This window comes from Anopheles coustani, chromosome 2 (assembly GCF_943734705.1).
Source record: "Anopheles coustani chromosome 2, idAnoCousDA_361_x.2, whole genome shotgun sequence".
Lineage (NCBI taxonomy): Eukaryota > Metazoa > Arthropoda > Insecta > Diptera > Culicidae > Anopheles > Anopheles coustani.
In genome coordinates this window covers 93,037,104-93,058,312 of record NC_071289.1, presented here as the reverse complement: position 1 = coordinate 93,058,312, position 21,209 = coordinate 93,037,104, and the positions used below count along the sequence as shown (strand labels likewise).

Genomic DNA, 21,209 nt, shown 5'->3' with positions numbered 1-21,209 from the left:
TTGAGCAGCATCTCGCAATGATTAAACACCTCCAGCAGGAGGGACTAACATCGTCTGGCGTTGGCGTCGGCTTCCAGTCACCGTTTGCCGACCGCGGCCGGGGCACGTGCAAAATTTATCACATGTTCAAGGCCAGTAGCGGCGTGACGGACGCCCGTCCGTTCTACGGCCGCTCCTCGTTTCCAGAACTCATCAAAGCACAATGCCGACAGACCGTGGCAGCGTCACGTCGTCAAACACGTCGTTCGACTTGCAAAGCTATCGAACGGAGCCGCGGAGGTTTGGCTTAAATATTTAACATAAAACATTGTTTCCCCAATTGCGGGGAAGGAATGGATTCTTCTCGTGGAGAGCATCCTGGAATGTTTGGGGATCCCAATAATGGAGGTGGAAAAGTCGATAGAAAGAGAATGATCGCACGTACAAACTTTAGTTTATTCTAAGACCGGGCTTCGGTCGAGCTCATATGTTTTAATTTCGAATAACTGGTTGCATCGAGAACGTGCAAGCTGAAAATAGACGCTACGCTACGGAGGAAGCCTGTGAGTCTGTGGAGATAATTTGGGAGAACTATCCCAATCGCAAGAACTTCATCGTGCACGGGTTTTCCCACGGGAATGTGTGCATACACACACGGCCGACAACGGCTTCCAAAGTTACGAAATTCGCCTAGTTTGGACTTGGCTAAAAATCAACTCTAGGCCGTTGTTAGTCCACAGTCTCCACAAGTCCGAGATCCGAGAGGACATTGGACCACGATGACGCAAGGAAGTGGCAGTGTGGCGCAGCGGCGAGTGGCGTTAGTTAGCGTTTCTGTCATTCCAGCACAAAACCGTGAATTTCCTCCACCTCCCCCCCCCCCACCCGAGTCACGAAGCGAACGAACGTGCGATGTTTTTGTTTGTGGCGAGGGTGGGGGGGGGGGGCAACACGGTGGAAGCCGAGCGGATGTTAAAGAGCTGACGGGGCAAGCGAGCAGCAAGAAGAAGAATTAAACAAACCTAACCCCGGCTTCAATGCCATCGTCACCGCCGGTCTCTGCCGGACGATGATGATGACGGTGGTGGCGCTGGTGGTGGGGAAGGCTATAAGTGTGTTGCTGCTTCCGATCAACATTGGGGGAAACTTTACCTCGAAACGGTCATCCGCCAAAGATGCCAACCTTGCTTGGGAAACTTCCATCAACATATTAGTGTGGTGCAACATTTGTCGTCCAACAAAGGAAACCCCGGTCAATTGCACAATAATCTTCCCCAAAGAATCCAGCAGTCCAGAAGGAACCATCGAAACCGCCGCGAAAAGAAAATGGTAGACAAATATTTCTTTTCCTCCTTCATTCGGTTGAGGTTATGCAATAGTAGGCCACGATGGGGGCTCGAGTTAAAACCAATATCCAATGACGCAATTGCGGTTTAAATGATGCATTGTGCAACACCCAGACGCAGACATATAACGGGTACAAAGTGGAGATTTTCCTTGAGTTCCCTTTTGGTATTGATATTTTGTGTCACTTCGGTTTCCTCTTGATGTCTCGCGTGCTTAAAAGATGATTAAAAGAAAAATAGATCCATACACTAACCACCTAACTGTGTGTGCAATGCTCTGGCTCCATTATAAACCATCTCATGCATGTCCATCGCAAACCACACGAAACCGAACCACGAAAGGACCCAGGTAAACAATAAACGGATGGGAAAATAAAATAATACCATTTTGCAATCAAAACCCCAGGCCGGCAATGGGTTTCCCTGGCGCCGGGAACTATGCTGTGCAGGGAAAACTGCTCATAAACACACAGTGTATCGCAAACATGGCAACGATTGAAAACAGCAACAACAACAAAAAACAGATTGATGGTAATTTCCTTCTTTACCACCTACAGCTGCTCCAGGTTCCTACTCGGTAACGATGCCTTTGACATAAAGCGCTGTCCACTAATTGAATTGCATTCCGGTGCGTTCTAGGAAATAGAAACCAGCCAAAGGGGATGATTTTATCGGCTTTCCAGCTCCAGACATCATTTATCCCGTGGCGATCTGGTTGGGAACGCGTTCGGAGCAAACACTGGCAAACGTACGCGCCGGGACAAATAGAGAACAACAATACAGCAGCTTTTCTGAGTAATCATCTTTTCCGGATACCCCCGGAATCGGGTCGCAGCACTGAAAAAGGTAAAATAATCATCCCGATGCTTTCCGATGTACAGAGGTGTGATTGGGTTAAAGAAAATAGAACGAACAGTAGAACAAAAATAGAACAATAATTCTCGTGCGATCGCAACGATGCTGTGGTCTATCGTTCGATGATGGGAAACGACTAAAGAGGAATGTCGATGCATCTAATTAATTTCCACCCGCAGCCAAATGGGGAGTTTTTCCCGGTATTCCTCGCCCCCCACACGGTCGCTAGGAGGACGACTCCGTCACTGCCTACTCCGGTTGCAAGCAAGCAAGAAATAATAAACAGTTGCAACCTCCGCAAAAACGGGCCACAAACAGACAGGCCTGGTGTGCATTTAAGTTGACTTTAGTGATGCAAATAAATTGAATCCTCGTCGAAGCTCGAGAGCTTGGTCGTCGTGTTTCCTCGCCAAAGGCAAAGCAAAACAGATGCTTCCTGTTGGAAGTTGGAAAATGGAACGGGGTTCAAGCAGTGACCTCGGGATGGTTTTTAAATTTACCATGTCCTTGGGGGTTGAGTAACCACTGGTTCTTATTATCTTATCGTCATCAACATACTCATCATGCTCTTACATCACCAGATTTTTCAAAAACACTCCTCGGGGTAGTTGTTGGCGAGCCGATAAGGTTACGATGTTATTCAGGTTAATCGGTAGTTATATGGCCGAACCGGCGTTCCCAAAAGCTCACTATCTTCAGTTCACATACAAGCTTCTGATAAGCCATCAAGTCATCAAAACTAGGTGGAAACGATGTTGCGTCGGAAGATGGGAACTAAAATAAAATGAAAAGTATATCTTTGATGCAATAAACATATTCCAAGGCTTCCTAACACACTGATGCGGCTCCTTGACCTTGGAAAACCCATGGAGAAAACCCGTACGATCCCTTTTTCCACTGACGCTTTTTTTGTGGCTCACCTTTATTATTCCGCAAACAAGCAAGGACGAAGGAAGTCCGACTTCGACTTTTTTGTGTGTAATTCCTTTATTTTTGCTGCACTTAGGCGTAACGCACTGTAACGGTGCTGCGTCACGTTTTCAGCGTCGGATGCAATTCGAAGCAGTCGCCTAAGGAAAGACCTTCAGTTAGCATGGTGACCGCCATCAGTGCCATTTCGCCATGATTATTGGCACACGTGCTAAATTGCATCGACCGCGACGCCGAGATCGATGGTGGGAGGACCGTTGGGGACGGTGGTGGCCATTCCATCGTCGGTCCAAAGGACTCCTCGCACCACACACTTACGGTGTATTTCTGCCTTCCACACGGCCCTGTCACTTAACCGTTGATGAGAACGGTGGCCAACCGTCAATTCCTGCCTCCAACACCGACGGAGTAGCCTTTTTATTCGTTATACACTTTTAACGTGCGAATTCTTCTTTTATTTTCCTAAACACTACGGGCAACTAAACAGGGCTTTGACTAACCCTTACTTTGCTTTTGCGCCAAGCGATATACGTAACATTATTCCACCATTAATATTACACATTTCTTTTTATTTTTTCACAACAATAGGATCTTCAGATTCACTTTCTCTTTTCCACTCCATTTTACACACACTTTATTTATTTTATTTATTTATTTTATTTTTTTTACATTCCTTGAACTATTTCACAATCACAACAACAATACCGTGGTGACAATGATGGGAGGGCTGATGCACGCACCTCACCGTGCCACTGAACCCTTTTACACGGCAAAATGCACCAGCATACACACACACACGCCCACAGAATGCAGGAGTTATCAGCCAAGATCGCCCGCTTACCCCCGTGAAACCAGGAAAGACGGAGATTGTACGCACTAACGGCTACGGTTCACACAAATTCACACACACACACAAACACACAAAGCACGCACGATCCACTTTCGATCCAGTCGATAGAAACTCGCGGTTTGATAATGCATCCAGAAAAGAAATAAAAACGCTGTGAAAAGAATTGAATTTTTTAGTGATGATGCTTGGATTGGTCCGTTTTGATCTTGCACCGATCGGTGGCAAGGAGGGTGATGAGGGTGCGGTGGTTGGAGGACGCGATTTCACCCTCCCCCCCGCCGAAGTGTGTGCGCGAAGGATGAAAATGCACGATCGTTCGCGTGAGTCCGACCGAAAATACACACACCAGCATCACAACGCGAAAGTCATCCGCGAACTAAAGGGCTTTTGATGAATGAGCGTGAAGCGGCGGATACGATCATTGTTGTTCCGTAGAACGGATCGCTATAAGATGAGCAGGCGGAAGGTTGTCTGTTCTTTTCGGTTCGAGAAGCGGTGAAGAAATTGTTTTTCTCCCCTAAAATGCAACGTGATCTTTTACGACTTCCATTTTTGCTGCAGTGTAAGCTTCCAGTGGTGTTGAAAATAAGAGGCACACGGACACGGATGTGTGCGTTGCTCAATTGTGAAGATGTCGGCGACAGCGATTCTATTGGTATTATTCGGCGGAACTCGCGTCGTGTGTTCTCGCGGGCTGCCGGCGGCGGATGTAACAAAGAATCGGTTCGCGGTTCGCCGTTACCACTACTACCACCACGACGTGATACCCAATAGCAGTGACTCGGCTACAGAGGCACTTGCACTTGGCTTGTTCTTCGCGTGGAAGCTGTTTCTTTTTCCACCCTCGTGTGCGCTATACCTTCGCGTTCCACCACATTGCACTTGCGGTGCATTGGAGGGAGCAAGGGGGGAAGGTGTTGTTTGGCAAACGGTTATTAATTATCTTCCAATATCACTCCGGTCTGTCTGTCGTTTGGCTTGGTTTTGGTACCACATTGCAACCCCCTTACACTCCGGAGGCTTTTCTTCTGGCGATTTTCCCGGCTGAAGGGATTGCAACGCAGTGCGCGCAGTACGATCAGTTCGGTTGCTCAACCCGTGGTGCATTCAACCACACAACCAACAAGCCCCGAGGGAAAGAGGCATGGCGTAGGGGAAGGCGTGAACTTTTCGCACGGCACAGAAAACATTTTTGAAAAATCACTCCTCTCCTCTACCTTAACGGGCCACCACCACCTCTCCCGCATTATGATTGCATCAAGGCAAGTGGGGGAAACACGAAAGAAAACACGGTAACACACACCACCCCGTGGGGTCTGCTGTGCTCTGCTGTGTTATTCTTGCTCCACCGGAGGAAGCAGGTCGCTCCATAGCAACAGAAACATTGAATTTTCACCGCCTCCTTCTCGCCGAGCCACCGCTTTTTACCCGTCCAAGGCGCTTCAACCGCGAGACCAAATTATTCGTGCGTTTAAATTCTTGAAAGCTGAACACAACAAAAAACGAAGCAACATACTCTTCATTCAACACACTGCGTTCCAAGGATCTGTGGAGAGTGGAGGCATCGTGTTTTCTTTCTCACTCGCACTCCTCGGTCAAAAAGTACACCGCGTGTGCCTAACTGTACTTTATGCTCGCACCGCCAGCTCCTCCGAATGCTGCGGTCTTCTCGTGCAGTGTCTTTTCTTTCCGTTTCTTACACACTTTCTTTCTTCTTTGGCTACCTTTACACGTCTTGCGTGTGTCACCCGACCGAACGCTCGACCATTCCTCGTCGTCCACTGCCTGCTACGCACTACATACACTATCGCACACGCGCGCGCACACAAACCCACACACCCAGCCACACACGGCCAATGCACACAGTTTCTACTAGACGGTCCACTGGAAGGCGCAGCGTGCGTTCAGTACGTGCAGCAACCTCGGCGGTTCACACTCAACTGACGAAGCACGACGAGACGAAGCGCGGCCGAACCCACACGAATCGCAACATTCCGAAGATGCATTGCACCGCCACGTACACAGACAAGGCGTCGTGGTCCACCTTCCATCACTACTCTCGCACCCGCGCCTGTAGCGACAAGTGCACGGCGCTGTGGGATGCAAGCTCGCGCCGCAGTGTGCGTACATCACGCGGGGTACCGCCGGCTCGGTGTTGGTTTAGCAGCCGCGCGCGCGTTGTCGATGCTGCGGGTTGAGTACTTGAGGTTTTTGGTGGAAGAACAAAACGGTACCAGCGAACGACGTCTTCGCGTGCAACATAGTTGAACATATTTTACCGTGCATAGAACGGACCATGCACCATCATAAGAGTGTGAGAGGGAGAGGGAAGGAGAGTAAAAATAGTACGCGAAGTGGAAAGAGGATTGCGGACGGGCGGACGGGCGGACGAAGGAAACGAATCCGAACCAAAACAAACCAACCCGTCATTTGACAATCAAACAAACTTCGTCAAAACCTTCCAGTCGGGAAATGCACGGGGAAAACAGGGAAGAAAGGCAAGGTAAAACATTGCTTTCGGTAACCCGAAATCGATACCATCAAACGGAAGAAAAACAGCTGATCCTTCGGGAACCGCATCGTGGCATTCATTCATTCAGCAATCAGTAAAAAGGATCTAGCTGAATTTAGCTACTCTATTTGGTAAGTTTAACTATTCAATTTTAGGTTTGAAAATTAACATATCATTCTGGTCCACTGTCTAGATTGTTCCTAGGATCGATCGAGTCTTCCACAAGCCGTTTACCAAGCAGGAATGTACCTCATACTAAACAGTGTTTGATTTTTATTATAACACTTGGGGTAATAATTTCCAAATTCCAAGATTGATGCATAGCATATCATGGACTGTGTGCGTAATTTTGCGAATGCATCAACTTCTATATAACCTCCACAGAATTAGATATGTTCAGTTGATTGTAAAGGGTTCCACTTTCTTTGTTTAAAGCAGTTTCGAGAAAGGCCCAATTCCACTGTAACTGTTCGATTAAGGTTCTATGTGACCTCACGAGAATCTAATTTACTTTATTCTTGTGTTGAATTTTATCGTTTAGCAGCACCATGATTAATAAAAACATTCAAAATGATCCTTAAAACGCTTGGTGTCACCAAAGCCAACGCCTTCCGTGCCGTCTTCTGCCGTCGTACACCATGGTCGTCCCCATTTAGTCGGTTGCTGTTTTCACGTTTCGCAAACTTTCACTTCTCCAGCCGGGCCAATTGCGAAGCAGTTGTGTCCAAATTTCAAACCAAACGCAAATCGAACTCGAACGACAAGAAAAAGCCAACTGACTGAGAGCGAAATCATAGAATTCTGCATGTTGCATGTTTCAATGTTATATTGGTTTAACTGCTTTGTAAACAATACAAGGATTTAAACGTGTAGTTGGTTTTTTCCTCTTCACTTGGTTCAGTTGATGAGTCTTTATATCAGAACAATTTGGCGTTGATCTCTAGCACTTCTTCCTGGTTAGGAGGGCCAGCTTTTTGCAGCAGCATTTTCTTATTCGTTATGCTGTCCAACCCTACGGCCGTCTGGGGGACGATGGGATGGCGCGACGGCGAGACACGCCAATCCGCGCTGGGTGGCTTTCGAACCGCACGGGTAAGTGAGACGTTCGTAACGCGAACGTGAGCGAGGGAGATGGATGGTAAACCGGTGGAAAGAAGTAGGACATGACGCGCTTTGTTTGGACCAACCCCGAATGTCGCGCAGTGTACTAGGATCGAACGCCGGAACCGGCTTTCATAAGATTGTTGGATTTTTGAACATGTTATTTTTTTAAATATTGCTTCCTCCTGCCACCATGCCGGGCCGCCGATCCACAGGGACTCCGCGCAAAACGACGTGTCTGTAGCCATTTCGTTCGCCCTTGTTGCCGCGAGCACGCATCATCTCGCTCGCCGGCCGCGCCGCCGCGCGCCGCTGGTTTGAGTTCACGTTCACCGGTTTCTTAACTGACCTCAATTCGGTCGAAAAAGAACCATAAAACCGGTGTAATGGTGCCTCTCTACACCGCAGCAGCAGCAGCGGCCCGAGAATCGGGCCGAGGTTTTGGGGTCGGGGAAATCCAAAGCGAGAATAAAGCACACACAAACGCACCCAAAAACACCGCAGCCACAAGCAACATCGGCGCCTTACAGGTGATAGCGTCCACACGCCGCGGAGGCTGAGTGTTGGTGGCATGCAATCTAATCAAATCAAATTAGCAACATTAATTATTCGTTAACCTGCTATATAGACTGGCGACCGACACATACTGTGTCGGCTGGAAAGATCATTCATTTACGACTCAAAAATGTTCTCTCCCCCAACAACCGATTTAAAGCTGTGCCACAAATTTGATGGTTGTAAGTTTTTTAATGCCCCATATGGAAAGACCAGGACACAAAGAACATTCTAAAAATCCTATTCCCCAAGTGATACGCTGTTAACACATACGCACAAACTGGTTTTCCCCAAAAGACCTACAAGGAATAATAACGGAAATGGAGATGGTTGCTTAGAACCAAGGGGTCGAAGGTGGAGAAATCAAAACGAAATTAACCGAGAAGAATTGTCGGATGGATTCCGAAGCACAGGATGGGACCTTTAAAACCTTTTTCGGGTGAACATTACTCCTTCAAATGTTTATGATTCAACAAAGGGCAAGCAGTTGAAGAGGCAGAGGAGAAGGCTAACCGGCATAAGAAACAAAAACTGCCCCGCAGTGTGTGTTGATTCGCCGATGTAACGAAGTGGAAAATGGGAGGAAACAGAACGAGCAACAGGAGAAAGCAAAGGAGAAGGGATCGGTATTTATTTCTAGGTCAACCGCACGGTGGATGGGAGAACGGGATGGGTGGTGGTGGTGGTGGTGGTCCGAAAACGAGATGGTCCTTAATCGATGGAACACGCGAAGGAAGGACAGAACGAGAAGGCGGACAACGACGGAATCGCTTGAAGGTTAGACCAACATCAGCGTCATCAGCATGACCGTCGCCGTCGTCATCATCGGGAATGTCACTGGCGTGCGTCTGTGTGTTTGTGTATGCTCACATCAAGTCGAAGGATGCACGTGATGATACACAAGCGATAAGGACGAGGGTGTCCCTCTGGGAGGAGGGAAGCAAGTTTTCTTTGTTGTCACTGCATTGCTCTCTACATGACGTGCCGCTTTTCGGCAACGCTGCGTTATCGGTTTCTCCTAAACCTCGCGAATGTGTGTAATGCTGGTTAAGATACGCATGAAAGAGAGAGAGAGAGGGAGCGAATAACGCAAATCCCATTGTTCCATGCTTAATATCTTTTCTTCTGTAGGAAGAACACGATCTTTGGAAAAGGAAATCTACCCCAGCCCCATCCCCCAGCCGAAGGAAAAGCAAACCTACGATGATTCCTACGCATTTCTCATGCCGAAGCTGCGGAAAGTGGAAGCTATCGGGGACACCGGCGGGGCGGCTGATGTTACAGAAATGGGCCACAGAGTAATTTAGGCCATAAGACGAAAAACCCGGTCCAACCAGACCCCAGGCAGACGGTCGTGGGGAGACCAGGCGTTTCCTACTGTACCGTTCTTTGTGTTCTACTTTAGTTACCCAGGGAGGAAAAATGAGAAGAAAAAAAAAAGAAAAGAAAAACAGAAATGTTTTCCACCGACCGAAGGGACAAACAAAATCGTTAGCTAAAACTAACCAAACGAGATGACAACCATTTATATCAAAAGCATAAAGAGATCCCGCTTGCGATGTTATCGCGTGTGCGACGGAATGTCTGTAAACCGAAGCCTCGTATTTGTGCGTATTTTCAGGTCAAGTTCAATGCAAAAATACATTATCACCCTCCCTCCCGCCCCCTCTTCATCACCCGTGGTGCACCACTTCCTTGCACACCGCACCCACCCACCCCGCTGCATACCACATGGCGTGGGAGGAGCGTAAAATGTCATTATACAGACATGAGCGGGATGTACGTGAACAGTGAGAAGATGAGATGGTAGCATCGTCTCACTGTGGTTGCTATGTTTTCGAGCAGAAATGTATGTACATTGCTTGAAACTATCTTTTATTTTCTAACCATCTTTTCCACTTACTTCAGTACTTTTGTGCTGATTCTAATAGATTGAGGTTCATTTTAACACGTCCATCACTTCAGATGGCGCGTATGACGAGATATATGCCCGTGCCTGTGAGAGAAATGAAAAGTTTTGCATCATCTATTCCACCACACTCCAACATCTTCGTGGGTTTCGTAATGCCACGCAAAAGCTTGTCGCCGTTAAATGGTAGCCAACAAAGGGGGGGAAAAAGAAACTAATCTTTCAAGTGATCAAGAGCTAAGGTAGGACAGGAAAAGGGGAAAAAGAAAGGATAGAAGAGACGAAAACCGGAACAAGAAACGGGAAAGTTGTTTAACCACTTGAAAGCAAATCACTAACGGGTCGCATCTCGCGACGGGAGGTTACAATCTTTTTAGTTTACTTTTTTTTCCCCCCACCAGCCTGCTGCCATCGAAATGGAGAAGATCGGGAAAGTTGTTTTCAGTGAAATCATAGATGACCAAGACCTTTTCCAACGATCTACCAAAATGCTGGATTCCATCCTGATTTCGGTAGCTGGGTTTGATGACATCTTGTTTTGCAATAAGTGGTTTGAAAAATGGATGTCCTCAGTACTTTAACTTGATTTGGTTCTGCGCTTTTCGTTTCTTTTCGGGCATGTATGATGAATGTTGCAATTTTTCTCTCCAATGGAAAAACGAGACGCGATCGAATGGAAAGTGTTTTGCAGTGGTGAGATGGACTTGGGTTGGACGCACCGGGGGCACAGTAGCGTGCAGGGCAGCGGCGTTTTCTGTAGTGATAAATCACCTTGACCGCAAAACCTAGTTCGATCCTGCCTCATCCGTCGTACCCGACCTTCCAACCGCCCTACCAGTTGCGCCCGCTGGGCCAATTCGTTCAAAGGAAAAAGCTTCCCTAAAGCTTCGACAAACAGCTTTACGAATCGCAGAGCTTTTACAAAGCTTACGGCGGTTTGAAAATAAGGATAACGTCTAAAATGGTTTATTGTGTTTACTGTTTTTTCTATGCCTCTAGCATTCTATGGTGCAACAAATTCGCTGTCTATACATCTGTGTTTTCTTTAACCGATTCTCGTTTGATTGTACATCGCTTTCGGTTCTAATTGACCTACGATGTTTAGTCGCAAATACTGTCTTCCGTTTCTCTGGAGGGGAAACTCCGGTGTTTCGTTTGCGGTACAAGAGGTGACGTGCGGTGCTAGAACTGTATGCGGTACTTGTTCTCGTTGCGAGCCAAACTGCTGCCACGGCGTTGCTGGTTGCCGCCCAACAGCAGGGTTGACGATTTGTCCAGCATGGACGGTTTTGGTGGCAGCGAAGCCGTCGACGACTGGCCGATGGCGGACGTGGCAGAAGAGGTAGCGGCAGCATGCAGAATACTGGAGCTAGGCAGTGAAGAGGAGTTTTTCGGTTGATGCTGCGGTACGGTTCGTGCCGGTGAAGCCGACTGCGACGTGGGAAACTTGGCAAAGAATCCGTGGTGTATCTGCTGCGTCCCCGGTGGCATGGAGGCGTAGGTGGTGGGGTGCGATTTATTCGACTCTACCGAACCCGACGGTTGGTGCTGATGGAGGAATCGGGGTGGCGTGCGGTTAATATTGTGCGGCTGATGGTGATAGGCGGAGTTTGAGGCGTGTGTCGGTGGCTGCGGACTGGAACGGGAAAGTGCGGTGGCAGCGCCACCCGGTGGACCGGGGTTGGAGTTGTTCGATCCGGACGAGGCGGAATTGAGAGAGTCACGCGACCCTCCGCCACCTTTTGCAACGTTCATCCCCGACGAGGGCAGCTTACGGCCAACGTTAGGCAAAAGCGACCGCTTGAGCGTGCCCGAGTCGGCCGAACTTTTACGCGACTGTGACGACTGCGGTGAGCTGTTGTTGTGCCGATGTGCCGGGCTCGCCTCCTCCAGCCGTTGGTAGTTTTTGGTCGACGGATAATCGCCCGAAGATCCGGCGGTTCCGCCGACCGACGGTGAGCTGGATTTGCTGGACGTCCCAAAGCCGAACTTACTTCCTCCGTGCTGCGTTGCGGCAGATCCCACACCAACGGTCGTCATGGAGCCGTACGTTTTATGCTTCAACGTACCACCACCACCACCACCGTAGTCCTTCGTTAGCTGCATCGTGTCCTTCATCTCGACATAGTTCCCACCCTTGGCGGGGGAAAACTCTCTTCCTCCGACGACCGAGCGCTTGAGACTTCCACCGTACGCATCCTTCTGGCCTGCGGACCCGGACGACGAAGCCGGCGAGGGCGGAGTGACGGCGCGTGTTTTCTTCCCCATGCCCACCGATTCGCCTCCATCGCTCAGCCGGCCGTACTCGATCTTCCGTGGCGGTTTGAGACTGCGCGGAGGCCGTGGTAACGCACTCGGAGGCAACGAAGAGCCTCGGTGGTCGACCTTATGTGAGCCTAGAAGACCTCCACCACCACTGCCCCCACCAACACCTGCTTGCTGCTGCGAAACATTGGACATCTTCGAGACCTTGCAATTAAAACAAGAACATACACGTTGTGAGAAGCTGTTTAAGATTGCATCAACAAAGTAACGCACCTTGGATCCCCCACCCGTGCTACCACCTCCGCCGGATGCACCTGATACACCTACCCCTCCGCCGGTTACACCAATGTTACTAATGTCGGTCATGTTTTGTCCCACGGCCTGCGAAACGTGCGCTAGATTGCCGAGTGTCGTACTAGACGAACCACTTCCCCCGCGTAGCTTTTGCGAGCATCGACCCTGCTTTTCCAGCAGCACCATATCTTCCGCCTTCTGGTTTCCGGCACCCGACGGTTCCCGCTCCGACGGTTGCTCCGAGCGTCGATCAGAACCAATGTGGGCAAGGTTCTGAAAAGAAAAAAAAAACATTTGACAAACCTTGTGTAGAGCCGCAACCCGTTTCAAATGGACCACATATACCTGTAGGAACGTTTCACTGTTATTCGCCGACAGGACGGACACTTCGTCGGCAAGCAGCGACTGGATCGGTTTCTTCGTAGTTAGACTCGGAAAGCAACAGAGACCTCGCTGGGAATGAAAATGTTTTGTTGCAGACAGAATTAACGATATGCTTTGTCCTAACAAATGAATGCTAAAGAAACCGCTAAAAGGAAATGGTGAAATTGTAAATACACTTATCTCAACTATTGCTCACCTGGTTTGCGGAGCTCTGGTTCAACGGTTCTACCACCTTCGTAGCGAGCGAGTAGGGTAGGGACACACAGTATCACACACTGATTAATAAAAATGGAACGGAAAACTTGCAACATAAACTGGCAGGATACGATGACTTTCCCCAGCAGCATACCATTTCGTGTTCGCCAAAATAGTCAACAAACAAACCAATATATAAAACATTACATAAATGATCTTTGCAGCCATTTGGAGCCATTCCATGAGATGATTGGAGAATATGAGAAGCAATACACTGCCACGGCCGTGGCGTGGAGCATAAAAGGGAAAAAATTCACACACACAAAACATGACTGATCAACCAACTGAAATAGAAAAAAAAAAACACACAAACAAACAAACGCACACACAAACACCGATTGGATTGGTTTTTTGCTAGTCAAATGCATTGGATTTCGTTTTATTTTGTATTGTCTTGTAATCTAGATCCTACCTAACAGCTAATGCTCTATGTTTTTGCGCTAATATACCCGCGAGCGCATGCGCACAAGGGACCGCCGTAGTTTGATGGATCCACGATCCACTAACCCGTTCTCTCCGGCCTCACCGTGCAGAAGGCCAATAGCGGTATGGGAAGCAAGGAGGTTTGGGAGTATAAAAGGGAGTAGATTTATAATATTTGGCTGTTTGATTTGCGCGCACTCTAAATGCTCTAAGCTAAATAGAATAGAGAGAAAGATGGAGGAAATCAAATAAGAGAGTACATAGAAATTCCGCGGATTTTTTGTGAATTCCGAAACTGCACAAGGAAAAATTTCGATTCGCTGCCGTTTGGATTATGCTCAGATTATTCGACAGATTCTTCCACATCTACCCGATCCGACTTACATGCTAATGTGTGTGCCCGTTTCCAATGTTTCCACTCCGAGCGTTCCCTCTGTCATGCATGTAGTATTAGCACATATTTAAAGACAAGAGCAACGAATAAATTTACCGCAAGTATATGAAAAAAAAAAACAGAAAAGAGAGAAAACACTCTGTTAAATCCACGACGCAAGGGCAGGGCGAGCATTCAGTGGAAAACGAGCGCGGAAGTTATGGCTCGTCTATAAGCATGTTCAGTTCAATAGTTTGTTCCTTTACAATATACTTACGCAAGTGATTTGTACGTATCTACCCTATTCCCTCGACATCCAGTGACTTGCGCATTACAAATAAATTAGTAACCTTCTTACAAGCTAAAGGAGTAAAAGGCATTCACTCACTCAATTGGAAAAGTGGTCAACGAAATGATGATGAATGATGTAAATAAAGGGAAACAATCTGAATTCTCCTATACACCACGACACGGAACAGCTTCTACGCTTTCTTTGGGGAGCACCGAGCGTATTGTGTGTATCGAATAATGCTGCCTCTATGATCGTTGCCAAGGTAACAGAACTTATGCCAGACGACTTTGTTGGTCGTAGCGCAGAAGCTCGTAGAAAATGAAACGAGGCAAACCGGAAACCGGACACTAGTTCACAGTTGCCACACATTGTAGCTGCGTAGGAAATGGTTGCAATATTTGGAAAAAGCAGAACACACCGATAATGTAGAAGCTTTTCGTAGGCGGAAGCTCAACCACGACGCTTGTGGCATAGTATTTCTTGTGCGGGTAAAAACTAAAACTAAAATTTAAACAAAAACTAGTAAAATAAACAAAACTGGATGCAGTTTTCTCTTAGGCTCTCGCATGAAGCGAATCTCTGTGTGTCTATGTGCTGATCACTAAATTCCCTCATCGATCCAGCAGATTCTCTAGTTAATGGAAATGAAGGGTAACTTGCAATAAATTAAACAAAAAGAGAAAGGATCGATTGATTTCCGCGAGATGTACTCGATGTGTCTGTCAGCGAGAATAAGCGGATCCCACGGCATGCGCAGGACCTCCTATCAACCATCGGCGCGCACGGCCGTTGTTGAGTGAGCGTTCAGGAATCTTTGGTGTTTGCATGCGTGTAATGAGGAATGCAACAGCGAGAAGGGGGGGGAGTCAATAGAACGTTTCCGGTTCCGAGGACGACGACGAAGAGGAGGAGGAGGCGCAGGAGTCGGTGGCTGACGTGGACACGTTCTTGCATGACGCCGCCAGCTTTCGCGGATTTCCCCCCGAGATGCTCGTATTCGTGCCGACGGAAGCGGTACCTACGGTGCTGGTGGTGGTGGTGCTGGTAGTGATAGTGGTACTCCCATTGCCCCCGGTAGACTTCTTCGACGCTCCAACGACGGCAATGGCCGGCGTGGAGGTCGTTTTAGCCATCACATTCATGGCGTGGTGATGGTGATGCTTCTTGACGCGCCCTTCGAGCGTGGGCTTCACTCCCTTGTGAGGCTGCTGTTGGCGCTGTTTGCTGTTAGTGGCCGAGCAGGAGGAAGTGGACGAGGCGGGACTTTGGCGGGTGACGATGTTGGTGTGGTTGTTAGTAGCAGCAGTGGTGGCGCCGCTGCCGGTGCATGCAAGCAGCAAATTACCGTTCGAATCGACGCTCGAGCTCGCCGAGGACGTGTTGCTCGCCGTACCGAGCCCGGACGACCCACCGCCGGCGCTCTTCGCACCACCCACCGCGGACGACTTGCGCTTAGCCGCGAGGGCCCGTGCGCGCTGGTTCAGCTGGTGCTGCTTCTCCACCAGCGACAGTTCACTCACCTTGCTGAGCAGCTGCTCGTCCAGCTGCTTCAGTTGATCGTCGATCGATTTTCGCTGTGCGTCGTAGTTCTTGCTGTCGTAGATGGTGTGCTCGCTGCCAGTTCCCACCAGGCCACCGGTGCCGAAGTTGGCGCTGCTGTAGTTCGATGTGCTACTGCTGCTCGGCGATGAGTAGGCCGTAGGGCCACCGCCAGAACCGCCGGCACCGCCGCCGGGCAGATTGAGCGAGCTCTGTACGAACGAGGACGGCGGATTGGACGTTTGGCCGTAGGTGGACGCGTAGCTCGAGACAGCTGCCGCTGCCGCTGCTGCGGCCGCCCCGTACGGCCCAACGACGTGGACGGACGGATCAAGCAGCGAGCCGGTCGCGTTGCTGGTCACGTCGAACGAGTTGCTCGATACATCCACGTACGATGTCTGCGAGTTGTAGGCTCCCAGTGGATTCAGTGCGAAACTATCCGTCGATAGGTTGTACGATCCGTAGGAGTTTGTCGAGCCACCGTAAACTAGCGGAAACGAAACGATCACGAGCTTTAGCCGACCGCACACGCGATGTATGTAATGGCAAGGAAGAAACACAACTTACTTTTCTGTCCCTGATACGCCCGTATCATAGCGTCCTTTTCTGCGAGCCTATTCTCGACCAGCTTGAGGCGCGTCTGCAGCTCCGTCACCTTCCGATTGGCAGCGTGTGCTTCATCCAGGTAGCGGATTTTTTCCTGCTTGGCCTCCGCCAGTATGCGCTCCGTTTCCTGCGAGTTACGCTCCATGGCGAGCTTAGCAACGTTGCGCACATTCGACTCCTCCAAGTTGCGCTGCTCCAGTTTGGCACACTCCGACTCCAAGCTGTAGCGAAACAAGACAAGAACAAGGGTTCAAAATAAGCGCCGTTGACAAGCGATAAAACGTTCACCGACGATCGATCGTACCGTAGAATTTGAGCGTCCTTTTCCCGCAGCTGCCACTTGAGATTATCGGTTTCGCTGTTGGTGCTGCTGCCGCTCCGATTCGGCAGATCGTTGTCGTAGTCGATGCGAAGCTTTCGTTCCGCCTGCTCGCGCCGCTCGCTCGCATTCTGCAGTGACTGCAGGGCGTGCTGCAGCTGGGCACAGCGCTCTACGTACACCTGCTTCTGGCGGCACTGTGAAATGACATGAAGCGAACACCGCTGGTTAGTTGCATCAAACTATACCAATGTAAACAACCTCACGGTGGGTCGTTGATTTACCTCTTCCTCGAGACGTTTGAGCGCGGTATCCAGCACGTTGATGTGGATGCGTTGCTCCTCTAGGGTGGCGTTTTGTGCCTGTAGTTCGATACACTGCCGTCGGTTTGCATCGACCAGCGATTTATCTAAAAACAAAAAGATGTGCAACTAGCATTAGTAATTGTGCGCGGAAAACTGTGCTCTCGAAATACGCACTTTGATTTACTAGTTGCGAGATAAGAACATCCTGCTGCGTCCTCCCGAGCTGGTGGTCGGACGAGGCGTGCAGCTGGCTCTGGTACACCTCGACCTGGTCTCGGAAGGCACGATTCAGCTCTTGCAGACGGCGGCAGTCTTGCTGGAGGCGTGTTCGCGCCGCGCGTTCCAAACGCTCGCGTCGATCGCACGACTGAACCAGCTCCTCGTGCACCCGATAAATATTTGCTATTTCCTGTTCCAACTGGACACACGGGGAGAAAAGACAAACGGCGTTAGCACGCACACACACAGTGGGGCACTAGGGCACATAACGTCTAACATTACCTTTTGACTTTTGGCAACCTTCAGGTAGCAACTGTTCAGCTGCTGCTTGAGCAGATGATTTTCTTTCACAATCGCTTCCACCTCCTCCGGGTCGATGTCGTACAGGCGGGTCAGATCTGGTTGACTTTTGCTCTTCAGCTTCCCATTTCCGCCGGCTCCCGGTGCTCCGCCACCCTCACTGCCCCTGCGACTGGCACTTTTCTGGCCCTTCTGGGCAACCTTCACGTCGTCCTCCGCACGCTCCGTCGATGCCGTCGAGGCGGTCGACTGTTGGCGACTTCCGTGCCTCGGATTGACCTCGGATAGGACTCCAGAGTCTCGTGCATGCGATTCGTGCCCACGGGTGGCCCCGCCGGGTCCACGGGACAGCTTCACCTCCTTTGCCAGATGTTTCAGCACGTGGCTCTGGTTGATGTACTCCTCGGTGATTTCCGTGAGGTCCTGCATTGGCGTGACCTGCGGTACGGTGACGGCCGATTCACCGTACGATCGCGGTCGTTCCTTCTTCATCATGTACGGTGGCGGACTGGAGGCATACTCTCGCCCGGACGAAGCCACCGAGCCGTAGATGATATCGTCGTGGATGATAAGCGTGTTGTACGACGACTGCGAGACGTCCATCGACGAGCGGTTCGAGTTCGGTTCCTTCAGCGAGTTCCGATTGGATCCGGTGCCCACCATCGAGCTACGGTTCGAGGGCACACTGTCGGGACCGGATGTTCCTCCTCCACCACCACCACCACCACCAGTGCCAACGTTGGCGTACATCATTATGCCGCCAGTTCGAGATTCCGATATGCTCCGGCTGCTATTACTACCCCCGGTTGGTGTAGCATAGCGGGTTGAATCCGAGGAAGTGTTGGATGAAAATTTTTCACCAATGAACCGTCCTGTAGTAGGGGGAGGGAAGAAATAACGAGCACGTCAGTACAATGTCAAAACTCTTTCGAATCGCTACCGAGTTCTTACCTTGAATTTCATTCACGGGCGTGACACTTCCCTGCAGATTCTCCTCGCCTTGTGGCTCTACCCGGGCGTGACTCAGGACGTACCGTTCCTCGCGCGACAGGTTCTCGTTCGAGGTGGACACGTCCGTATCCGACCCGGAGAGGCTGCCGATGGGCGAACCCGGGTACTTCGGCAGACCGCTCCCACCATTGGTGGGTGGCGTTTGTGGACATGGCGGGGGTGGTAGCATCGAAGCACCGGAGGATGTCACCATCATCGGTGGCCGCATGAAAGGCAACGATGGGATGTGTGGTGGCACCGACTGTTGCTGCTGAGCCGCCGTACCGGACGGCTTGCCGGTAATGTTGCCAGTTCCATTGCCAGACTGCTGTTGCTGCTGCTGTTGCTGACCGCCAGTTGCGTACTGCGAGTAGCGCATTCCTCCACCCTGAGACATTTTAACAGGCGCTCCCTTAATTATTCACTTTGAAATTCGATCTTTCGATACGCTCGATTCGATTGTTCTTTTTTATGTTCTCGATCACTCGCATGCACGCACACACGCACTCACTTCCACCATCGATCCCGGTTCGGTTCAGAACATTGTTTACTAATTCACTGTTCTTTCGTATTTGGCTTCTTATAGTCGAGTTCAATTGCACCCTTTGAGCATTCGCAGATCAATTCCTTCCGTGTGATTTTTTTGTGTTGCTCTTGTTAAAGCAGGGACATCCTAATCGTCATTCTAAATCAAACGAAAACATAAGAATAAGAAGAAGAAACCCATTAGATACCATTTGTGAGACGCAAATTCCATTCGCCAGCATCAACACATTTCGAACCATACGACGTGCAAAGCTGCTGGCCCCCGGAGGAGAGAACCTGGGATTTTTTGAATCAAAATCCAACGCGCTTTGTCAACCATGACACATACGGGAAAGAATGCGCGACCCTCACACGCGTTCGCCACACACCACTCGTAATTCCAACAATATGCGACGATATGTTTTTGAGGAGTTGTAGTAGGCCAAGATAAGCAGGCCGTGGATGATCTACCCCAAAGAAACGAACGGAATGTGTGCACATGGCGAAACAGCATGTTATCGATTAACATTCTTGCGTTTGTGGAATCGTTATTAAGCGATATTTTATTATTACAGCGGGGGAAAAGAATAAATAAGCAACAATCTATCGTACACCACTTCGTATAGCTTATGTGCACTACGCTAAAGCTTACAATCGCACACCAGAATTTGTGCAAAGAACACCGCAGCTCCGGAGTACATACGGCAGCAAAATTGCAACTTTATTCCCTTTAATATTACGCACGTCGTCACAGGCAACACAAGCTGGCAGCACCGGAAAACTATCGAATGGAATGCTATGTTCAGTTATGTTTCCCCCCCTGCCAGACCGTCACACGGACCAAGTGTGGCAAGCAAGGGGACGTGCGGTGAGGCGAGACAGAGACGAACAGTCTCACGTTCACGCGTCGCGTCTGGTCGCGAGAGGGAGGCAGACAGACAGCGCAAAACGCGCAGCAGGCAATCCGACTCACTGGCATTGGAATTCGGAATGTTTGCGCACGACGAAACACACAACGGCGTGTGCGGTGCGCGAGGGGATTACGGCGGCGCTGCATATCAGCCCTCTCTGCCTACCCTTTGCTCATCCAAATTGCGCTGCATTCCACAACTCGCCCATCTCGCTCCACCCGAGGCAACCACTGCTCGCGAGCGAAGGAGACCTCCAGCATGTGGGAGACCCTTGGGGTTACTTGGATGTTAAAAAATGTATTCACTGTCCTCGTAGAAATGTTGCTCTAGTCTTTTATTCTCCACTTGTTGGTATTTTTAAGCTTTGCAATCATATTTAGTTGTTGTATAATAGTACAACTATATGAACCATGGAAGAATATTGTTTACAGAGTCGCGAATCAATGAAAAAATTAAATGCCTTCGCAGAAACTTTTCGGGACCTTGTGAACATCACACGATCATCATCAGGAGACATCGAACCCGGTGCCTGACTGAAGTAACCTAAATGTTGCCTCTTTCCCAGCCACGGTACTGCATAACTGCGGTGCGCGCATACCAGACGCTGGAGAAAGAGCATCGGGTGTGCACGATCAAAGAAAGATGTAGAGAAGTCCAATAAAATTAAGGAACCATGGCAAGGGAATCCTTTGAGGTTGAGGGTTTGCCTCTCAAATCGGCGCGCCCCCGAATGAAAATGTTCGTACAAGAATAGTATTTCCTTTTTTCACTACCTTTTCATGAAAGAGAAAACGCACGCACGAAACGATCGACACTTTTAACTTTGGCTTTAGAGACGGACGATCGCACGGGTGTTGGGATTTGCACGGAGTTTTAACACCTCGCATCCAGGTCAGCGCTGCACTGCTGTTTTCTATCCACACGTTTTCACGTCGATCTAGTTATTTTGCATTTCGATCACAACGATTCACTCGGGCTATCAAACTAAAAGCGAACTGGTCTGCTCTTCCGAGCCGCTGCTGCTGCAATATTTTGCAAAACTAACTAGTGTTGGCCGCATCGGGATTGGATTGGTTTACATCGGCTCGCGACTGATGGATTGGGATTCGGATGTGGAGACTCGAGTAGCCACCACTAGAACGCTGCTGGTTCTGCAGCGCGCTCGTTTGACG

At 49.6% G+C, this 21,209-nt stretch overlaps 2 protein-coding genes across 2 annotated transcripts in view; both read right to left on the bottom strand.

Annotated features, from left to right (window-relative positions):
- The window catches only part of LOC131265358 (uncharacterized), a 56,075-nt gene extending 50,189 nt beyond the window's left edge, over positions 1-5,886 (bottom strand). Inside the window, exons 1-2 of the mRNA XM_058267616.1 lie at positions 5,665-5,886; positions 3,101-4,111 (exon numbers count right to left, since the gene is read on the bottom strand). The gene's annotated coding sequence lies outside the window, so the exon portion shown is untranslated. The remainder of the gene's footprint in view (positions 1-3,100; positions 4,112-5,664) is intronic.
- Positions 5,887-11,040: 5,154 nt separating this feature from the next.
- Positions 11,041-21,064, bottom strand: LOC131266641 (uncharacterized). The gene is made up of 11 exons (XM_058269239.1): positions 20,811-21,064; positions 18,563-19,286; positions 17,594-18,483; positions 17,267-17,510; positions 17,072-17,196; positions 16,773-16,984; positions 16,430-16,689; positions 15,844-16,349; positions 12,942-13,049; positions 12,531-12,869; positions 11,041-12,422 (listed from the first exon to the last, which is right to left on the bottom strand). The coding sequence occupies exons 2-11, from the start codon at positions 18,996-18,998 to the stop codon at positions 11,220-11,222; spliced, it is 4,323 nt and encodes a 1,440-aa protein (XP_058125222.1). The 5' UTR covers positions 18,999-19,286; positions 20,811-21,064; the 3' UTR covers positions 11,041-11,219.
- Between the last annotated feature and the right edge of the window lie 145 nt (positions 21,065-21,209).

Bases quoted from the DNA above. Each gene is read 5' to 3' on its own strand.
- LOC131266641 (XM_058269239.1), bottom strand. From the start codon at position 18,998: ATGTCTCAGGGTGGAGGAATGCGCTACTCGCAGTACGCAACTGGCGGT. The intron at 13,050-15,843 runs GTGAGTGAACTG...TTTCATTCCCAG, and splicing joins ACGAGCAGCTGCTCAGCAAG to CGAGGTCTCTGTTGCTTTCC. The intron at 12,870-12,941 runs GTATATGTGGTC...TTTTCTTTTCAG, and splicing joins ACAGTGAAACGTTCCTACAG to AACCTTGCCCACATTGGTTC.